The sequence below is a fragment of the Alligator sinensis genome, unplaced genomic scaffold (genome assembly GCF_000455745.1).
Source record: "Alligator sinensis unplaced genomic scaffold, ASM45574v1 scaffold441_1, whole genome shotgun sequence".
In the NCBI taxonomy this organism is placed as follows: domain Eukaryota; kingdom Metazoa; phylum Chordata; order Crocodylia; family Alligatoridae; genus Alligator; species Alligator sinensis.
Genome location: NW_005842313.1, coordinates 1,537,155 through 1,557,804, shown reverse-complemented (window position 1 = coordinate 1,557,804; position 20,650 = coordinate 1,537,155). Strand labels below are relative to the sequence as shown.

At 44.0% G+C, this 20,650-nt stretch overlaps 1 protein-coding gene across 5 annotated transcripts in view; it reads left to right on the top strand.

Moving 5' to 3' along the window:
- Positions 1-20,650, top strand: part of ALKBH3 (alkB homolog 3, alpha-ketoglutaratedependent dioxygenase) — a 39,960-nt gene that overhangs the window by 13,240 nt on the left and 6,070 nt on the right. For all 5 annotated transcript variants that reach the window (XM_025209869.1, XM_006028436.3, XM_006028434.3 and 2 more), the window contains exons 6-8: positions 94-197; positions 2,064-2,152; positions 5,248-5,457. In XM_025209869.1, coding sequence (XP_025065654.1) covers positions 94-197; positions 2,064-2,152; positions 5,248-5,457 — 403 coding nt within the window. The remainder of the gene's footprint in view (positions 1-93; positions 198-2,063; positions 2,153-5,247; positions 5,458-20,650) is intronic.

Below are 20,650 nucleotides of genomic sequence, written 5' to 3'. Positions count from 1 at the left end.
ACCCTTGATATTAGAGGATTTCACCAAATCTAAGTCTAGAAACAGTGTATGTTGCTTTCTTTCTCCCTTTAATCTGCAACTATTCTATACTAGCATTAATTTGATTCCTGGATTTATTGACTCCAAAGAAGCAGACTGGATGTTTGAGCAGCTCCTTCAAGAGATACCTTGGGGGCAGAGAACTCATATTAGACAGGGTAAGTGCGCCATGGTTCTTAAGGTCTCTTATCTCCACTCCTGCTGTGCCACAGTCCTTGGGTTTGCCGTTCACTGGGATTAATTCTTCCCACTTCTTCCCTGCCCCATTTCAGTTTTTCAGATTCATGCCTAAAATAATGCTGCCCAATTTCAGATATCTAATGAAGCATAACTTTTTTGCCTTACTTGCAAGCAGTGCTCTGAGTCCTAAAAGAAAGGGAAAATTGTCCTCTATTTTTTTTAATCCTCTGTGAATTTGAATCTGCGGCCCCCCCCTCAGTTATCTTCTTCCTGCCTCCTAAATTTCACTCTTCCTTCTGCCTCCTAACATTCATCTCTGTTTGGTCCCTTCAGTCTCTTGACTGATGTTGCCAGAACCTCATTCTTTCTATATCCTGCCTTCCTATAATAGTTTCCCTCTAACCACTGCATCATCTCTCTCACTTACATAGATTCTCAGCAAATTTCTCTTCTCCCTTGTCTTTTCTTATTCAGGTTTCTTTTTCTGCTAAACTAATAATTTTCTCAAGTGTTTTGATTGTAGTTTTTATATAAAAGTCTTTCTCAACATTTTATTTAATCCAAGGCACAGCTGAGTTTGCAGTCAGCAGATGAAGCACCTGTTGTTCCAGTTTTGTTCACTAAGGGGCACCCATGTTATTTCATAGCCTCTGTTCCTTAGTGCTGGGTATCAGATTATTAAGATTATCTAGCTGGTATAGAAGAGGCACAGAGAACACTGTTCTTAGTGCTGTCAAATGCTTCATGCAAACCTGCTCAAATTTTGCCTTTATTGAGCTGCAAGAGTGAATGCAGATTGGAAAGTGATGCCTGTGAAATCCAGGAAATAGCCATTGGGCTAATTCTGCCTCAGTTTGAAAGTGTTTTTACCATGCTTCAGAAGTACACCATTACCAGAGATGTACTAATCTGGCCTGGCTGCATACCTTAAACTGTCTCACTCTTGCTGCTACCGTATCATTCTTCCCTAAAACTGATGCTAGTATATTTAAGCAGCAGTGTATGAAAGCAAAACAACCCAGAACCACAACTGAGAGTCCATGTTGGCCTCACCATAGAGGCTGTCACAATAGGTTGGCCTGCTGGGGTCAGATATTAGGCTGAGAAACTGAATATATCTATACGGGCCTAGGAATTAATTTAATTGAGATTTGAGAAATTTTACCTTGGATCCCACACATTGCATGACCTGCTGTGCACGTGTGGCATGGTAGGGAATGCTGTTTTTGGTATCTGGGATAAAGTTCCTCAGATTCCATTGCACATCTGACTGTGCAGAGGATCTTTCCTCACGCATGGACTTTTAAAATGCTTGCTGGCAAGCCTGACATTATGGAAGCAGTTCCACAGTGCTGGGCTGCATGGCGCACCTTTTCAACTCACTGGGCTGCATGTGTGTGTGCAGAACCCTAGATCAGGGGAGCAACTCCCCTGTTTTAGGCTTCTGTTCTGGGAGCTTCGTGCTACGCGTTCAAATTAAAGTGTGGTACAAACCAGCCACAACGATGTTTCACATCAAATGTTCATGTTATAAATTGCTTGCACATGTAGCATGTTACAATTTATGGCGTGATTAACATGTTAATCATGCCATAAATATAACACCTGCCAGGGCCTAAGGTTTGGATCCCATTCAGAGATGTAAGAGCAGGTCTGCATATCCTTGTTCTAGTGACTGCTCTTTGTAGATTTGAAGTGATTTGTTAGGCTTCACCTTTTAATTTTGAATGAGTTATTGGTTTTTTGACTGTCACCTGCAAGAAACTTCTTCACAGGTCTGTACTTTCACTTCCCTGCCTGCTTAATATTAGAGTTGTGAAATCTTCCAATTTTTCTTTATCTAGACCTGTCTTTTGAGGAGCCCAGGCTTACATCTTGGTATGGGGAGCTTCCTTACACTTACTCCAGATTAACGATGAACCCAAATCCACATGTACGTATTAATTCACTTGTGACTTATTACCAGCAAAAAAGCTTTTAAAAAAACCTGTTGACAAACCTTTTCTTGGTGATCTGATTTATGATCACCAGAGGAGGCCAGTGCCATGCCTAAAACTCCACAAAGGAAGTATTATTCCTGAACATATGCAGCCCTATAAAAAAAAAAAGCATTCAGAGGAGCATAAACTAATGGTTAGAAGGAAGGGCCTGGGAGTTATCAGTCCTGAGGTCTGTCCCCTTGTTCTGCTGTGGAGAGACCATATGACTTTGGGCAGATCTTTTAACCTCTGTGCGCTTGGTTTTATCCATCTTTTTATCCAGCTTTATGATGGTTATTATGTGACTTCATTGCATCATATGGTTATTGTGAGGCAGAACTAATAACTGTAAAGATACAGGAATATGGATAATGAAAATGGATAAGCTCCCTTTCATAAACATTTAAAATAAACATTTCTACAGCTGCATTTGGGTATATCCTCATCCTGTTTGCAAGTGCAATGAGATTAGCACATGACTTGCCTACTCAGTTGCACCAGATTGTACTGTATAATTTCCCACGCCATCTTGCTGTTTTGGGAGAGTCAGAAGCCTTTCTAATTGACTTGTTGACTTTTTGTTCATGCTCAGTCACTCTCTCTGGCTTCCAACCTGTCGTCTCCTTAGCCTGTCTCTAGATGTTGCTTTGTTTGGAATTTCCATGGCAGTAGACTGCGATGTCCTAACCATAAATTAAGAGTAACTAGTGAGAGCAGGGTTCTGTGAGAGAGAGTGTATTGCAGTCTCAGATATCATAATTGCTGCCAAGGAAAGATGCCTTGAAGCATAGCAGAGTTTGAAGGAAATGTTTTTTGCCCAGAATATTTGAATAAGCAATCTGAGATGTGAGGATTTTCAGTCACATTAAGAGTCTTGTGAAGCATACATCATTTACAGCAGAAAAACATGCAGCCCATGTACATGTTAGTAAACTAATTTTTCGAGAAAGTATGGGTGGAGGCTGAGTGACAATACCATATAGTGCCATTCAGCAGTAGTTTGAATCCATCCCTGATAAAGCTATTGCTGCTTAGTTTTGCTCTACGGTATATGAAAGAAGTTGGTAGTTATAGTCTAGAGCACAGTTTGCACTCACTGAGCCCCTGTTCTTACCAAAGAGACACAGGGATTGAAATTATCAATAGACAAAGATGATAGACACTTGTCCCTTCTTGCTCGAGATGAAGTATATTAGTGGGTACATGTGGCAGGACAAATTTCCTCTCACTATTTTTGCTGTTCCTGTTCCCTGAACAGATGGAGACTATCCATCTTCAGGACATGACACCCTCTTTTTCTGTACCTGTTTTGCACAGGTTATTTTCCCAGCATTATTCCCCACCAGGTGGTGTAAAGCCCACATCATTTTAGTAATACCCAACTGGCAAAGTAACAAAAAGTAGCCCTAAGATCAAGGTTGTTTAGGAAGTGTTGTTTAGAGTCCAGGTTTGTCACACCTAAGGACCTCTGTGTTTGAGTTTTAGAAGTAGCATCTCATTTCCTTTAAAAAAAAATACTAAAAGTAGTGTTAAGAACTTGAAATGTTCCCAGATGCCATACACGTCTAGTGGTTATATGACTTGGGGAGTTAAAAAAATCCTTCCTGGTAAACAGCGAAATATATGGTAACATAGTAACCTTTCATAACAAAATGGCTTTTACTGTTTATTGACAGCAGAGTTTCCATTGAATCACACATTTACCACCTGAGGACGTTACCACTGGAAAATGTTATAGTGCGAATGGAAAGAATCCAATAATCAGCCACTTGCTAGCAAATGCTGTTAGCAACTCTTGCTGAGCCCTCTTCTGCCAACTCATTTTGTATTCCTCACAAACTATAATCTTGGACGTCCATTGTTTTGTTTTTTTTTTCCCCTTCAGGCAATTCAGTTGTTAAATGTGACATTTAAATGCAGTAAATCTCCATGGATTGCAAGCTATTTTTATACATAATTATTTGCATAATTATTCATCTCATTATTGAGGTGGCTGAACTAGAAATAACTAAGATGAAGAAGACTGTTGTGTTGCATAGCCAGTAAAGTTGAGAGAGAGAAGAAAAGTAGTAAACATGGAGAAGGCAATGCTCTCGTAATTAGGAGTCTCAGCTCCTCATGTCTTTCTCTAAGTTATATTCTGTCCTTTAACAGTGATATATTGTGAGACCTTGAATCAGTCTGTTAAATTTTGCTTCAAAGTTTCCACTTGTGTAATTGAGGATAATCATGATTTAGATCCATCTTATATTGGGGGTAGAAGCATAATTAGTAGTTCAAAGTAGTGTGTGATCTTCAGATGAATGGCACAACGTTAAGCACATAGGATCTTGGTAATTGCTGTAGACTCTGAGCGTGGAACGATATTAACAATGCAATAGCTGCGGTTTACAGAGGCTGAGAGCTACTTATTTCATGAATTGCTGAAAACATAAACAATTGACATTGAACTTAAAACCCAATAGAAAGATTAATTGGATTCTTTAAACTGTACTAATAGACCTGGGAATGGAGAGCCATGCAGTGGCAGTATTATGCAAGTTCTTGCCTTTTACTGCTGTAGACCGCTTCAGATTCAGCGTGCTATTTAGCTACCAGTTCAAGTTGCTTCACTGTCTTTCAGTGCAGGCATTAAGTAGCCCTCCATCTCTGTTCGTCACCCATAGCATTTACTCAGAGACCTTGGAGCAGGTATAAGTTTTTCTGGTTTCTACATATTGTTATGAGAAGCCAGATTGCTCTAAGGGGCTAGAATGGCATTCAGACACAGTCAACACAACTCTGTGGAGAAGAGCTACATCTCTACTGCTCCATGGAATTATGTACAGGAAAAGGTCAGGGGCAGCCTGGTGTCAGTTGGCTTCATATAATTTATGCTGTTTTTGTCACACATGTAACAAGAATAGTAGCCTTTGTTTTTTCTCCACCATGGGGGGAGGGGGGGGGTTGTTTAACCTTTGCTTCTCCTTTTTGATTCTCTGTTCTGGAGACTTTGGCAATCTCTGCACTGTATTTTCCTTTCCCTTTGACTTTGTTTCACTGATTGCAGTGGCACCCTCTGCTGACCTCATTGAAGAAGCACATTGAAGAGGTCACCAGTCACACCTTCAACTCTCTCCTTTGCAATCTGTACCGAAACGAGAAGGACAGCGTTGACTGGCACAGTGATGATGAGCTGTCATTGGGGAGAAATCCTGTCATTGCCTCACTCAGTTTTGGTGCTACACGGATTTTTGAGATGAGGAAGAAACCCCCACCTGTAAGTGTAATCCTTTTTTTTCCCTCTTATTCTTGTCATTTACAGTAGAGGTCCGCAACTTTTTGTCTGCAACTTTTTGCTGCCATGGGCTGGAGTTTGCAACCTGCCTGCTGCTTGGGGCCACAGATCTCTGCCTTCCCTCTCAGAGTCCCCAAGCTGCCTGCGCTTACCCTTACTACAGATACCTGGCCCCTCTGCATCAAGAGTAACCACTGGCATGAGACAGCAGCAGGGAGTACTGTGGAGGGGGATGCTGCAAAGGTGTGGATGACACAGTACAACTGCATTCTGCCCAATCCCTTGTGCTGTATCCAACTTCTTCATGGGCTGGTTTTAGCCCATGGACCATAAGTTGCCAACCTCTGATTTTGAGCATGAACCTGGAGGTGTAGATAACAGTGCAAAAGTCCCATTAGCAGTAATGTATGCAATATTGTTCCCTCTGTTTGGGAATCCGTAGATTTTATAGTAATATAGTCTGTTTCAGCCACAACCCCCAAGCAATGTAGAATAAATTCTACATTGCTTAAATTATAAGATGAGCCCATGTTTTCAGGTTCAGATTTAGGAAAATCAGCCTTTTTCCTGAATGTAAGTTGATAACTATAGAGAAATGCCCTAAGAAAATCCCTGAGAGCAATCAAATAACACAGAGAAACACCCAAAAGAAGTTAAATGCACTAAAAATGCTTAAAACACCTACAGTGAAAACAAATCTGTTTGATATTTTTATTTCGTGTGCAAGAATCCTTCAAGTACAAAAGTCAAGATTGTTAGGGGTCTGATGGTAGGGTATCTCCATGTATAAGTTGTGTGTGTTTGAGGGTTTTCCTTTTAAAGGTTTGTTTGCATGAAAAAAATGGTGCCTTATAATTGAAACAATATGGTGCAGGAATTAATTTTTCTAGCTCTGAAATGCAGCTACTTCTGGGTAAGAATGTAACAGCTGCATAACAGTGCTCAGCCCTGGAGCATGTAGTGAAAACTCATCTTGGGGACTCCTGTGACCAGGATAGCAATCTTCCCAGTTAGCTAGGGATGAGCCTGGCATTTGGAACAAGCACTCCCATGGAGTGAGCACATGGGCAGAAAGGGGCTGTCATCAAGCAAGCCTGCAGCAGACTTACTGACAGAGAAGTACATATTTTTATAACCAGTTAAATGATGTTAAGCCTGTAAAATTTGGGGGTCAAAAGCAGCTCCAATGGAGCACTTGTATGCAAACAGCTTGGAGCAAGTCACATTCTGGCTCTGGTGTCTGTTAGGATTGAGAGAGAATGAACAGGGGACAATGGGGGGTAGGGGAGATCATTCTATTTTTTTCTGTGATGCCAAACTACCACATCATACTACACAAAATAAGTAGCTGTCATTGCTTGGGTGGGACATATCCCTGGAAAGCCCCTGATCCTGTAGGAAATAGTGTTGATGATTCAATAGATAGCACTTTCTCATCTGAGTCAGTGCTGTGTTAGGCAGTACTGTACATTCAGAAGGGCTGACTTTCCAGTTGAGCTGCAAAACTGAAATCCTGACTACGTGTGGCATCTTGGATTCCATGGTACATGAGTGAGAGCAAGAGCAACAGCCTGGTAGCTGGACCATATTCTGACTAAGCACTAAGTCTGCCACTGCAGGCTGTATCCCTGCCTGCCTTTCATTAGGCAGTGTTACTGTTATTGTGTATTCCTAAACTGCTGTTGCATTTCAGTTGTGAGAAGAATGTTTTGTATATCATTCCCAAATGACCATAAAGTGCTTTGCCATGAAATGTGTTTTCTACATGTAAAATGCTGCTGTTGACTGAATCAACTGAAGCAGAAAGACTTTTTGAAAACAACTCAGTTCTCAAGGAAAAATGCCTTTATTTACTTCAAGGAGGTAGGGTTCTAAAAGCTGCTCTTCAGTAAGTTCTCTTCAACCATTTTGTAGTGAACAGCTCTGTGTGAGGGCAGGAATTGTACATTAGTCACATTTCATATTCATTTTTTTCCCTTCACCTGTTTCTGAGTTCATTATTCCTCTGATGCTTGAGCAAGTGAGGTCACGCAGACTGGTACTTTACATCAGTGTCTACGGTATTTGTAAGTGCCACTGATGCTCTGATGACAAGATTGAGCCATCAAGAAAGTTGATTCCTCCAGGAAGCTGTTATTGGTGCCTGGATTAATTTCTAGATGTACAGATGTCAGTGTGGAAGTAGAAGTTGAGTTGGAAGCTAGTGAAATTCAGTGTAAACTGTGTAGTTTCCTTTTAAAATTTGAACACAATATCCTAAATACATACAACTGCTGAGCAAAGCTGCCATTCTGTCTTGCTTTGCAGCTTCTGGAAACTGGTGTCCTGGGGAAAAGGGGAGAAGGCAGCCCCTGCTACACCAGTTTGGCCACATCCTTTGACCTAGATAGCATAGTTTCTTATGCTTTACTCCAAATTGTGATTTCCTTATAGACACATCCTTTACGCTCCCTTCAGTATTTTTATCCTAAGGCTTCTGACCAGCTGTAAAGGAGGAGTATTCCTTTGGCTTTGCAACGAGGGTATTACTGGCAAGGTTAGTTGCTAGAAAAATACTTGAACTGTGTACTTCTTAGAAGCAGATCACAACATCTTCCTTACACCTCCTGTTTTTTCAGCCCCTTGTCAGCATGTCTGCCAAAGATCTGTTGTGCAATTTGTCTGTCAGGCTGATCTGAAACAGCCATGAACTTGGAGCAGATTTCATGACCTGTGTTCTCAGAGAGGTTGAGCTGGAGTAATATAAATGTACTAGGAGCACTGTTCTGTCTCTTTATTGAACCATTCACGTCAATGACTGATACGGTTAAGACTGTGAAGGAGATTCTCTATAAACTCCCAAAACGTATTTAGAAGTGGCCTTCTCAGAAGCTCCCCATACTAGATCTCAGCTCAATGTTCAGTACTTTTATAGAGGTTCAGCTTAGCTGCGAAAAGGGAAGTCTGAATAAATTTGAGTTCAGATAACTGAAAAACAGCTAGAAGATATAAGAATCAACTTCTGTGTTATTGTAACTCAGTTATAGGACTAAGATCAAGCCAGGTTTGTGGGAGATGATTAGGTAATTTTTTGGTAAGAAGTGAAGTAGACAAGTTTCTACTGCTCATTTTAGTTTAAGGAAAGGCTGTCTGGCCTTTACCAGGTTGCACCCACCTGGCCCAACAGAGTAGCTTGTGAGTTAGACTGTGTTGTGTCTGGTATGCCTACAGAGGATAACTTATTTTGGGATGCTGTCAGGAATCCTCTCTGCCATATTATGAAGCAATAGATTCCATTTACATGATTATAGTGAGTAAATTTTCCAGACCTGTATATGTGGAAATCTACTGAAACGTGTATGATAGATAAAGAAATAAACGAGCAACAGGAAAAAAAATTGTTGTTTACTCCTAAAATACAGGGGGTAGAAGGATGACTCGGTGAAAAAATAGGACAAAGGCTTTTTCCAAATATTGGACTGAAATGTATTTGATTAATATGGCGTATTCTTCTGATCTGAAAGTATAGTACAGTAGAAAATGAGGTTTGCTTAGCAAGTAATTTTTTTTTTTTTTTTTTTTTGGTGCACTAAGGTTACGATGCTTTTGCTACATGTGCTCACTAGGTGAGTTTATAGTTTTATTAGCCAATTGCCCATCATGAATGACAGAGTGTTTCAGGGAGTGTTTACATACCTCCACGCTCCCACCCCCAGCTCACCGTCTGGGGCTGGCCATGTAAACAGTCCCTCTACTGCTTCTACCACCTCCAGTCTCCAATGCCTTGGTCCCACCCCACCCTGCCCTCCCACCAACGCCTCCCGTGGAACAGCGGGACTTACCTGCCTCCCTGCCTGAGGAGGTGGAGTCCACGCAGCCAGTCGCTGCTGGCCCTCTGGGCTGCACATACACAGTTGCCCAAAAGCATTATGGACAAACAGACACACGCAGACAGACAGACAAAGCCCTTATTACATTAGAATTTTGGCCAAGCCAGATCAGGTGAAACCACTTATAAAATAGAGCTAGAGAAAATTTTATATTTGTAAGGGGGAGAGAGAACTCTTGGAGGCTCCTGGCTAAACGTTGGTCCCAGCTAGAGTGTTTTAAGGTATAATCCACAGAGCCAAGGTGACCCTTGAGTGGGTTAACATAAAAAGCATTCAGGCACAGGATTACTGTTTAAGTTTAATATTTTTTACAGTGCATTATACATATTCTTTGCAAATTTCAAAAACTGTGGTGTTTTGACTAGCCTACAGTTTTCCTGAGAGCTTGCTCTGACGCCAGAAGCTCTGCAAAGCAGGAGTTGCAGGAGCCACTGATGGAAATTATAGCCTTTCAAAAGGTACCATCAAAGAAGTAATTTTCATATTTTAATGTAATGTGCTATCCTCATTTCCTTCAGGAGAAGATACAGAAGTGGCTTTAGGCATTTGGAGACTGATTGTGCTCTGTTCAAAAGCAAGTTACAGGTCAGAGAATTTAGTCCAGGAAGGAGAAGGGGAATTCTGATTAATAGGCACAAGCATCCAATCCCAGTGTTGTTTGTCATCTCTTAATTTTGAGCGCAGGCAGAAGTGTTGCTCCCCGCTGTAACTGAGAAGGCTTTGCAGGAAGCGATCTGGATCTCCTGGAACAAACAGAAGTTCAATGTTGGTTCCAGGGTGGGGGAGATAATCTAGCTGGCGGCTGGGAGTCTACAGCCCATTTCCCCTAGCACCAGCTGCTCCTCTCTCCCAGCCTGTCTTTGTTTCAGAATGGGACGGGAGGGAAAAGGAGCAGAGGGAGCTCGTTCGGGGGGGGGTTCACCATCCAGTGCTGGAGGGTGGGGTGAGTTTTATTGGAGCCCCACCCCGAGGAAACAGCTCCTTGCTGGAGGGTCTTCAGTACACCCATCCCACCCTCCAGCTAGGGTTGAAAAAAAGCCTAGACCAAACTCGCTCCTTTTCCCCATTTCCATTCTGAAAACGGCTCAAGGCTGAGAGGCAGCGCAGACAAAAGTTGTAGAAGACATTCTGTTTTGTAATGTCTTCATCTGACCCCTCGTGCAATGAGGGTTCAGATTTTTGCCCGGTCAGCCATTTTTTAAGCTGTGTGCAGCTGTGCATTTGTGTTTGGTCATAGGTATAGACCACTTTCTGTGGTCAGATCAGGCAAAAATTGTCGCTTCTGTCTGTGCCCTAGAGTTTCTGTGTATTCAGGATTAACCCTGTGGCCCTTCTAAGAAGTAGTTAAATAAATAAAACTCTTCCTAGACCTCAATCCAGGAATAGAAGGATTGAATTGAACTTTTACTGAGGTGTAATAAATATTTTTTTGGTAATTAGGATTTGATTTGTGGATTTCAAAAGCTGATTGACCTCTTTACTTTTTTGCCTCATGGTCTCTCTCCAGACAAGACATGTCAGAATGCAAATTTGGGAACTCTTAACTCTGCCTTGATTGTCGATCAGTTCAGATGATTCTGATCTGTCTGGTCACAAATCTACCTGCAGTTTCAGTAGGATAGAACAGGGGCTAGCCGCCTTTTATAAGAAATGGGCTGGAACAACCTAGCTCTGGTCCAGTGCAGGCCATGTAACTTCAACATTGTGTCAGGGGGGCTTTCCCTATGCCACTGCTTTTTCACCTAGCCACCCATGCCCCAACTGCAGAGTGGGCACAACTTCTCCTGGATGTGGTCTGGGCACAACTGAAAGCTGCCTGGCCCCAGCACACTCCCTGCCCCTGGAAACTCTGTACCTGCCACTGTCATGCCTCTAAAACCACCCAGCCTGCATTGTACCAGAGCCAGGAGGGTGGGGAGAAGCAGCACAGGCACAGCTGGAAGCTGCCAGGCTCCAGGGCAGTCCTCACTGCCCTATCCCACCCAGCACAGACATGGATGCAGGCACAGGCAACGCGCTCCAGCTCCATTGCTGACCCCCTGGGGTAGAGGATTTGCCTTCTTACTTTTCCATACTGATGTGTTCTCATATGTAGTGATACTGACTGGATTTCACTTCTGACGCAGTTTCATTGGCGTTTGGACAAAGTTACCACTGTGTGTATTTTGTATAAATGGATTTGGAATCCTTTGGGTTGCAGGATGTCACATAAGCTCAGGTTGATCTGCGGAAAGTTTTGTGCACATCTGGCTTTTGTCTTGTTTGTCAATACTGAGCTCTGTGAATGGCATTCATCATGCAGCAGATCAGTGGGTACATCTACACAAGATGCTGTACTGCAAAGTAGTATAGTTTACTGCACAGTAAACCTCACTACTCATGAGTAAATTTGCTACCTGCAAATGCAAATAGCAAATTTACTTGTGAGTAGTTGCTGCACAGTAACGCACATGTAGATGCCTGACCAGGAGCAAACCTGCTCCCAGTCAACCAACCACCAGGGGGCGGGAAATTGTTCCCTGCTCCCAGGAGCTGCCTGCTGCCAGGTTAGGCTCTGTCACTGGAGCCCAGGTGGGGACTATGTCCCCCTGTCCCAGCAGCAGGGAGCTTCAAGCCCCCAACTTCCTCATCACGAGCAGGGGGCTGGGTGATTCTTATTTCCCAGCACCAGCCCATGAGTGCTGGGAGATTCAACCTGTTCCCCACCCAGCTGTGTGCTTGTGGATCTGAGCATGGAACAAGTTCCCAACCCTCTGCCTCACGATTGTGGAGCAGGAGTAGAAAACTGTCCCGGTCAGGGGCAGGTCCCAGCCCCACGCCCTGACTGAGTGATTGAGGCAGGGGACTTGGAAAGAGCTGCAGAGGTGGGGCAGGTCCCAGCCCCCTACCCCATCCACCAATGGGGCAGCTAGTAGCGAATCCCTGACTGGGAGCAGGGAGCAATGTCCCAGCCCTGGCCAGGAAACAGCTGTCTCCTGGCCCGGTGTTCCCTGCCAGCTCCTGAGCCAGCACCCACAGTGGAAGCAGGGTCCCAGTGCAGGGCTGCAGGAAGTGGAAGCAGTTTGCTGCTAGGAGCAGCAAATCTGCTCCTACATCCCTGCATGTGTGAGAGCATTTACTCATGAGTAGTTTACTCGCAAATAAACTGATCTCAGATCAAATGCATGTGTAGACACACCTGGTGAATCTCAAACAGACTGCTGCAGCATAATGGTGGGGTGTCATGCAATGCTTTTAAGGGTGCCATGGGGTGCCACGCCATGTTAGATGTGCAGATACCTACATATGATTCAAAAGATGAGCCCAGAGATGTCAAATAGGAATCTGTAATGACAAAAACATTATGACCTGTTGTGGTCTTTTTGTTTTCTTTGCAAAAGAATTGTTTTGTTAGTATTCCACAGTCAAGAAACTAGTAAAAGCTAAAGAGTTGACATTTTCTGAGGGATATCTTGAATCTAACAAGAGGTGCCTTATGTCTAAAAATGGTTAAGAAGAGCTGTAATAAACCGAGTCAGAATTTAGAGACATGAGGAGCCTGTTTTGGTTTCTGCTAATACAAGAACGTAGCCTCCGAGGAGAACTGTCTGATTCAGCTTCCAACCAATGCTTGGAAAAACAGGAAGCATGCATTTCAGAAGGAAATCCCCCTTCAGATTGGTTAAGGAAACTTGGCTTGGGAAACAGCAACACGCCAAAAAACATTTTGTTTTAGTCCCCGGAGTAAACTTTCAAAATGCTACTTTTTAAATTCTGTCTTCTAAGTTGTGCCTTTTCAGTCTCTTAGAAATGACTTTGTTCTGTGGTGGTATGAGATGCATTGTCTCTACCCTGAAGTGCCTGTTTCCAGCTTGTCAGCGCAAAGTCTGTAGCGAAGTAAACTAGCTCTCTTTTGTCTTTGAGTCCTCAGTCTATTGGCTCACTTGGAGAAACTTCTCTTGCCAGCTCCTCTTTATTTTTTTACTATTGTAGCATCTCCATGTACTGAGATAGCAGGTGAGTGCCTTGCTGTGGAGACAACGCTCACCCTGATTCATGCACCAGAGCCTGCTGACTTAGTGTGTTCCAGTCGCCTTTTCCGATACCAAATGCATCACTTCTTCATTGTAACCCACCTGTGCATCCTCTCACTGTTTCCCATAGCTGAAAGCCCCCTTGTCCCCTGCTCTTGTATGAAGTGTTCTACTTTAGGTAGGGGACTGATTCTACAGTCATGTTTGGATAGATCCCTCTGATACAGGCTTTTTACTGTTATTGCTTTTGTTATTACTCTAGCTCATTGAAACTGTCCAGACTCATTGATCAGGCTCTCTGACACTGATCATAGAAGCTGAACAAAAAGGGTTAAGCGCAGTTCATTGATGTTTTACCAGGCTCCCGTGGCCGCATGAAACCACCTTGTTGCTGGCTTCACCATGCTGTAAGGATTCGTCTGGGGCAGTTACCCAGCTAGCTGCCGCATGAGCTGTGAAGGAAATTACACAAGCCAGTTGGCAGGCTGCTATTTCTCAGTCTGTAACCAAGGAAACTGATGGATACAGGTTGGGGGCAGTGCGTGTGTTAGATAACAGCAGGATGTTCGTGATGTTCTGGAAGTGTTGGTACCCAAACCTTAGTTTCATAGCAAACAACCTTTGTGTAGTTCTGTCCCATGAGACATTAACGCAAGGTCCTTTCTGTTATCCATGGGTAGTTGTGCAAGCTAAAGGTAAAGTTCTTGTACTTTTTGGAAAGATCAGGACTGTCCTTGTGATGTGACTGTCATAATAGCCAAGGAGCACGGGTCTCTTGGCGTACATAAAAGACATTAGTGTATTTACTCAAATCCAAGACAAGGTCCCCTCAGCCCAGTCAGCACAGAGGGAAAAGCCTTGTCTTGCATTAGAGCACGGGTCTGGCACAGGTAGCAGCTCAGCTCTGGCTTTGGCCCTAGACTCCATGCTGAAGTCTGCCCCGAGACAGAATGCTGATCCCTTTCCAAATGAGCCACGCATGCAGAGGGAGCACAAAGGAGAGCTGTAGGGGAAGAGGGAAACCTGCAGCCTGCCCCCCACCCTCCCCACTCCTGCTTTACCTTCTGCTCTGACTCCAGTCCTTCCAGTTCTGACCTGGCCCTGACAGGAACTGATGCTACTTTTCCTTGGCCAGGCTAAACTGGGACTGGGCTTGCACTGCTGCAAAGTGCCCTGATCCAGAGTAGAGCTGCAGCAGAAGGTTGGAGAAGGGGACACAGGTGGTGGGAGGCAGGTTGCAAGGAGGGAGCAGGGGGTGCAGGAGGCAGGAAGTGTGGGGCCAGGTAGAGCTGCAGCTGAAGGTAAGGGGAATAGGGAGGCATGGTGTGGGAAGCAAGAGGTGGGATGCAGGTTGCGAGAGAGCAGCAGGGGGTGCTGGGGACGTGGAGCAGGCACAGGTACAGGGGGACAAATATCACATGGTGGGGAGCAGGCACAAGGGGGAAGGTACAGACAAAAAGGGGAAAGGGGCAGAAGAGCAAGGGGTATGTGTCTGGCTCCTCTTCCCCTGCCATAGAAGTGGGGCAAATTTAAGATGACCTTCCACCAATTAGATTCTGTACATGGAAAATTACAACAAATTTGTAATTGTCTGTATATAGAGACTAATTCTTGGGGGGGAGGTGGACTTAAATTTGAAGTCATCTTGGATTCGCGTAAATATGGTAAGTCCTTGATAAGGAAGAAAAAGGCTCTTTCAAGTGGAATTTAAAAGAGGATAGACAAGATGGAGGAGAAAGGCAGGGGAGGGGTTGTTACTCATGGCAGAAGCTGCAGAGGAGAAGGCTTCTAGCTCCAGTGTTGGCAAGACTATAATATGGACAAACCTGCTTAGCTTCTTTACAAAGGAAGGGAGAGCTACTTCTTGGGAGCTTTGGCTGTTTTGATGCAACTTCTACATCCTGTAGTGATACAAGCTAGCTAAATTGTCCGAACTTAGACCCTGGCTAAAGCTGGGTTAAAGTTGGAATGGCTTCTCTACAGAGTAGACATAACAGTGCATCATATAGTTTGTATCACTGTTTTTGATAGCGATAACATTGTTATATTTGTCTATACCCAAAGAAGATAGAGGGGGAGGCTGCCGCTAGACAAGTGGATGAAGAGAGAAGCCCTGCTGGAATCAAGATACTTTAATTATAGGTGTAGTAGACCTGACTAGATAGACATGAAATCTGTTAAGTCATCTTGAGAAAGATAATGAAGAGATTTTAAAACAGTGAAGATAAGATTTCTTTTTACTGGATCCTGAAGAGGCCCCCAGTGGGTTGATGTAAGGGATAATGTGACTACGTTTAAGGCAGACATGCACTCTGCCTTTGGCTATAAAGCAGGGACCTGAAGCAGTTAAGACAATAAGGACTTTAGCAAAGGTGTGATGGGGCAACATTGCACAGATTAGGCAAAATTGCACAGATGAAAATGAAAGAAAGGAATGTAAATGGGCCAGAGGACGTGGGGAGTCCAAAATGACAGACAGAGGAGCCAAATAAAAGATCTGAACTGAAGGAGGAAATTAGAGCATTTGGAGTTCCAGGAAGATGATTCTTTTGTCCAAGTCTTAATCAGGGGCCTGGTGGTCTGTCCCTCTGAGTTCTGTTCTTGGCTCTGAGACCTCATGCACCTCTTTGTGCCTCCCGTTCCACAGTGATAAAGCTGAGCTGCAATCCTGATCTCTGCAGAGTGCCCCAAGGAATCGTTAATTTTAAAAACTGCCTTGATATCCTTGGACGAGAACAACTGTATCACCTATAAAGCAGTATTTTTGAGTAAATATTTGTATTCAGATATCAACAGATTCCCTGCTCAAGGGCAACAGAAAAACTGTCTGGGAACAAAGCAAATGCGAAAAACAAAGTGAGCCGAGCTCAAGCAAAACAAGGCATGCATTACAAAATCATCTGACAGCACGAGCACTGCCCTGAAGCAGACCAGGCGTAGGCTTCGTGAGAAGGGAAAGTGCTTTCTGCTGAGTGATCTGTACCTACACTAATACCAGTAATGGAAATGTCAGGGAGTTGACACCATTTTCTACCCACTGTGGAATCTTTTCCAAAAAAGCAGCTAGTCCCCCATGCCCTCATTTTAAAATGCTTCCTCATGTCCTGAGTTCAGTCAAATAAAGGGTTGAAGCAGTTGGTTGTTTGCTTTACAGATGGCACGTTAAATTCCTGGTTCTCACTGCTGTATACTGGGATCTTGTATCCTGTCTCTGCTGCCTGCAGACCCAGTAAGTGTTTTGATAGAGCTAAAGGCATTTGGCACTGACCCTGCTGAGGGAAACTTGGCTCAAACACAGTAACACCTTTGCCAAACTTTCTTTTCTGAAACAAATGTTGCCTCTGTGCCTGCCCAGTCCTGGCTCATAAAGCAGGTACAGAGCCTAGTTGTCTACACTACGGACCTAATGTTCAACAGTGCTATATGTGTTCTTCCTTTCTCTTCTGTTAATCACTTTGTCTTCTGCCAGATCGTGTGAGTACAGCTTAATGTCCCTGTGGTGTCAGGAGAAGGTTAGCAGGTTGCCGCCATAGCTCAATATATGACACAAGCTGGCACTTAGGAGCAGCTGAACCAGGTCCATACTTCTGATGTTAATTAAAAAATGTCTTGATATCCTTGGATGAAAAGAACTGCATCATTGTTAACCAGTGTTGGCTTTACTTTGTTCTTCCTTGCTAAAACAATGCTTTTCAACGTGTCAGCTGTAGGGTTTTGGCTGGCTAAAATTCTGGGGTGTTCAGGTGACTCTTCACGCGACCTTCTAATGTGAATGCCTAATTCCTTCCATCTACAGCACAAGATGCTTCTGCACAGTGCTGGGCCCATCTCCTGTCAGTGTCCTCTTGACAAATCAGCGTGAGAACAGCAACAACAAAAGGAAGCAAGTGAGCTTCCAAGCTGGAGTGCTACCCTATGCACAGCAATTGTGTGATAGGGGCCACAGGATTCATTCATAGGACTTTTGAGTATTGTAAAGGGGCTTTCCAAACTGCTGTAGTAGTGGAGAATTAGTGTTGCTGTGTGTCTTCAGCCCCTTCCTGTGCTGCATTGAGGGGACTTTGAGGCTCACATAAACTTGTACTAGTGCATCTCATGAAGAGAATAATTCCACACTGAGTTTAGGTGTGAATAAGACCTAACAGATGTTTTGCAACTCTAGTTTTGTTGATTTTGTGACACTGATGTTTGGGAACAGGTCAAACATTGCCTAGGATCTAGGAAGGTAGCTGTGTTTTCTTATTGTTTCCTCTTTATAAACAATAAGTAGAGTTAAAGAAGAAATTGAAAATATATTATCCGGTGGACTGGGGAATATAAAACCACATTTTTATTGGTTGTCAAATTGAAAACTGTTAGAACAGTGAATCTTACTCCATCAATAATACAGATCAGTTTTTCTAGCAGGCCTTTATTTCAGGGGCTTCTGTTTTAGTAGTGACCATTTTTGCATCCCAACATTAATTTTTAGTTTAGTTTATTAAAACCGTACCTTTTCTCACCTGGAAAGCAGAGGATCATTTTTTTACCACAAACTGTCTGACTTCTAAAAACCCAGATGAGCTTATTCTGTCCAGAGATAAGGGTTCTATAACAAAGACTCAGAAGGTCATATTGATGATTTCATTTTGGCACAGGACCCGAAATGAAAACTGCATGCATGCCCATGTGGCCCTAACAGGAATGAAAACTTGTTCTCGAGGGGAGATTATGAGTAAAGCCAACAGTTTAGGCTCAGAAAGGTACAATGTAATACACTAGAACAGGGGTGTTCAGCCTGCAGAGCCAGGGTATCCGGCTCACAGGGCTTCCCATAAGTTAGGAAATTTGGTAACAGGGGACCAGTAGCCATTAATACTGGCAACATCCCCCACCACCAAATTCCACCTCCTCCCCTCCCCTGGTACAGCCAGATGGGGTCCTGCCATAACTACCCCAGGCACTGGATCTGAACCAGTGACTGGATCCAGCTCACCAATGGACTGGGCCCTGCCCATCCAGTCTACTGCCCAAAAAGGTCAAGCACCACTGCACTGAAAGATGCTGCTTTACCTAGCAACAAATCTGAACTGTCTTCAATAGACAGGTTCTCTTATCAGATTAAATCTTCTATTCCAGTTTAACCACGCAGAGTGGAGAGCAAAGAAGTATTCACTCTTGCCCAGACACAAAACAAACTGATATAATCCTGTGAAAGAAAATGGACCATGCACTGGCATTTATCTGTTGGCAGTAAACAGTCATCATTGTTACAACAGCCCCTCCTCCCCAGCCTCTCAGAAATTTATAAAGAAACAAACAAAAAATCCTTTGCTCGGTGCATTTGGCTTCTTGGGATACTTTCAATAGAGCAAGGTGATTAACTAAAAATTCTTGGATGTTTCATGATACCTTTTTTTTTTTTTTCTAGCGAGGTTTGTCCTTGCAAAGAGACGTGATTCTGAGCGCCTTCAGCATTTGCTGATTTTAGGCCAACTTAGGTATATTTGGTATCTTAGCCACTTGGCCCTTAGATATCACTGATGGCTTATTGTCCACTCAAGCATTGGCTAAAGCAGTGGTTCTCAACCTTTTTAGACTCAAACTGTATCCCATCAGACTGAAGGCAACCCTCCATAACTTTTGTGAATTGAGCAGCATCCCCATTCAAAAAATAATTTACTACAGTGCCTGCCTCCTTGCAGAGGGGTCAGACAGTGGGGGTGAGGACATGGCCAAGCAGGGGGAGCCTGAACCTGCCCTTATCTGCTTGTCTCCTCACACCTGGAATCTGAACCTGCCTATATCTGCTTATCTCCTTGTGCTTGCTGTGGCACCCTTCAAAGGATTGTAGGGTGCCCCAGCATCCTGGTTGAGAATCACTGGGCTAGGGAAATGATCTTAGTCGGCCACCCTGTGACTAACTCTGGCTGCTGGGCATGAGCAGATGATAGCATTGGTGCTGAGACAATTCTGGTTTTTGGTTATGTGGAGTCCATTCATTGGGGATTGATCTGAGACCGTCAAACTCTCTTCACTTTAAGATCTCCGCCTGGATTCACACCTCTATTTTAGAGATGAAGGCATTGTCTACTAAATCCTCCTTCTGCTGGTTTTCTGCTCATGTTATTTTTGTATAGAGAATTGTTCTTACCCAGATCTATGCTTGTTTTAAGATTGAGATGCAATTTTTTTAGTGGTAGTGATTTTTGCTTCATTCTTCTAGTGTCTACATGATCTCTCAGAAACCATTGAGCACTTATCTGTCTAATGCAGGGGCAGGCAAAATCCGGCCCACAGGCTGGATCTGGCCGGCAGTGGACTCCATTTCCCCTGCCTGGATGCCTGGGGCCAGTTTCCATGGAGTCCCCAGCAGCAGCCAAGCTGTGATAGCATGGGGCTGGGGTTTCCATGGAGACCAGCCCCAGCAGCACTGGCAGGCAGCAGTGACACCAGTTTTTTCCTGGCAGAGGAGCTGAAGGGGGGCTGTGCCACGGGCAGGCAGGAGCAAGGTGGGCTCAGCCACCGCTGCCTGTGCAGGCGGGAAGGGGTGGCTATGGGGGGCTACAGGGAACTTTGGGGTGGTGGTAGCCCCCTGCAGTACCACCCCTGCTAGCAGGGTATACAGCAGAGTGGGGAGCTGCTCCGGAGCCAGGCTGGGATCTTGCAGTGGTGGCATCGTGGTCCAGAGCTGTGATCTGCGGCCTGCATGCCCTGGGCAGGGGTGTGCAGGCAGCAGATCGCAGCTGGGCCCCAGTTCCAGACCATGATGTCACCACTGCTAGGAGCTGCCATGCAAGCAGGGGCTGCTGGGAACTGGAGTCCAGCCTCTGGCCGGGTCTGCCATTTTGCCCACTCATGGTCTAATGTATATCAAGTAGGGCACCCCAAAATGAAGCACCCAAAAGATAAGCCTTTTTCCCAAAAATACAAAATACAGGTGTTTCTGCAAGTGGAAAATAGTGTTGGAATTAGAGGGTGTTTGTTTGGCTTCTTAGGGTTTTTTATTTTAAGGAAATCTGCTTATAATTTTCTGGTCTTTTATTACTGCTTCCATTTTTTTCTCTCCTGTTCTACATCTGGGAGTATTAGGAAATAGCTGTTCTTGAATAACTGCATCTAGATGATCTGAGAGCTGAGCTTTCCTAACATTTGCTTCAGTTTCAGAAATTTGACTGTGTATCCATGAGCTGGGCTAATTCTTATTCTAAGTACCCCTCCTCTTAGTCTAAGTTGAGCAATGCTGTTTCCAGCTGACATGGGCTCCACTTGTCTTGTAAATGATGTAAGTTTTTGGGCTCACATCTCTTTCCC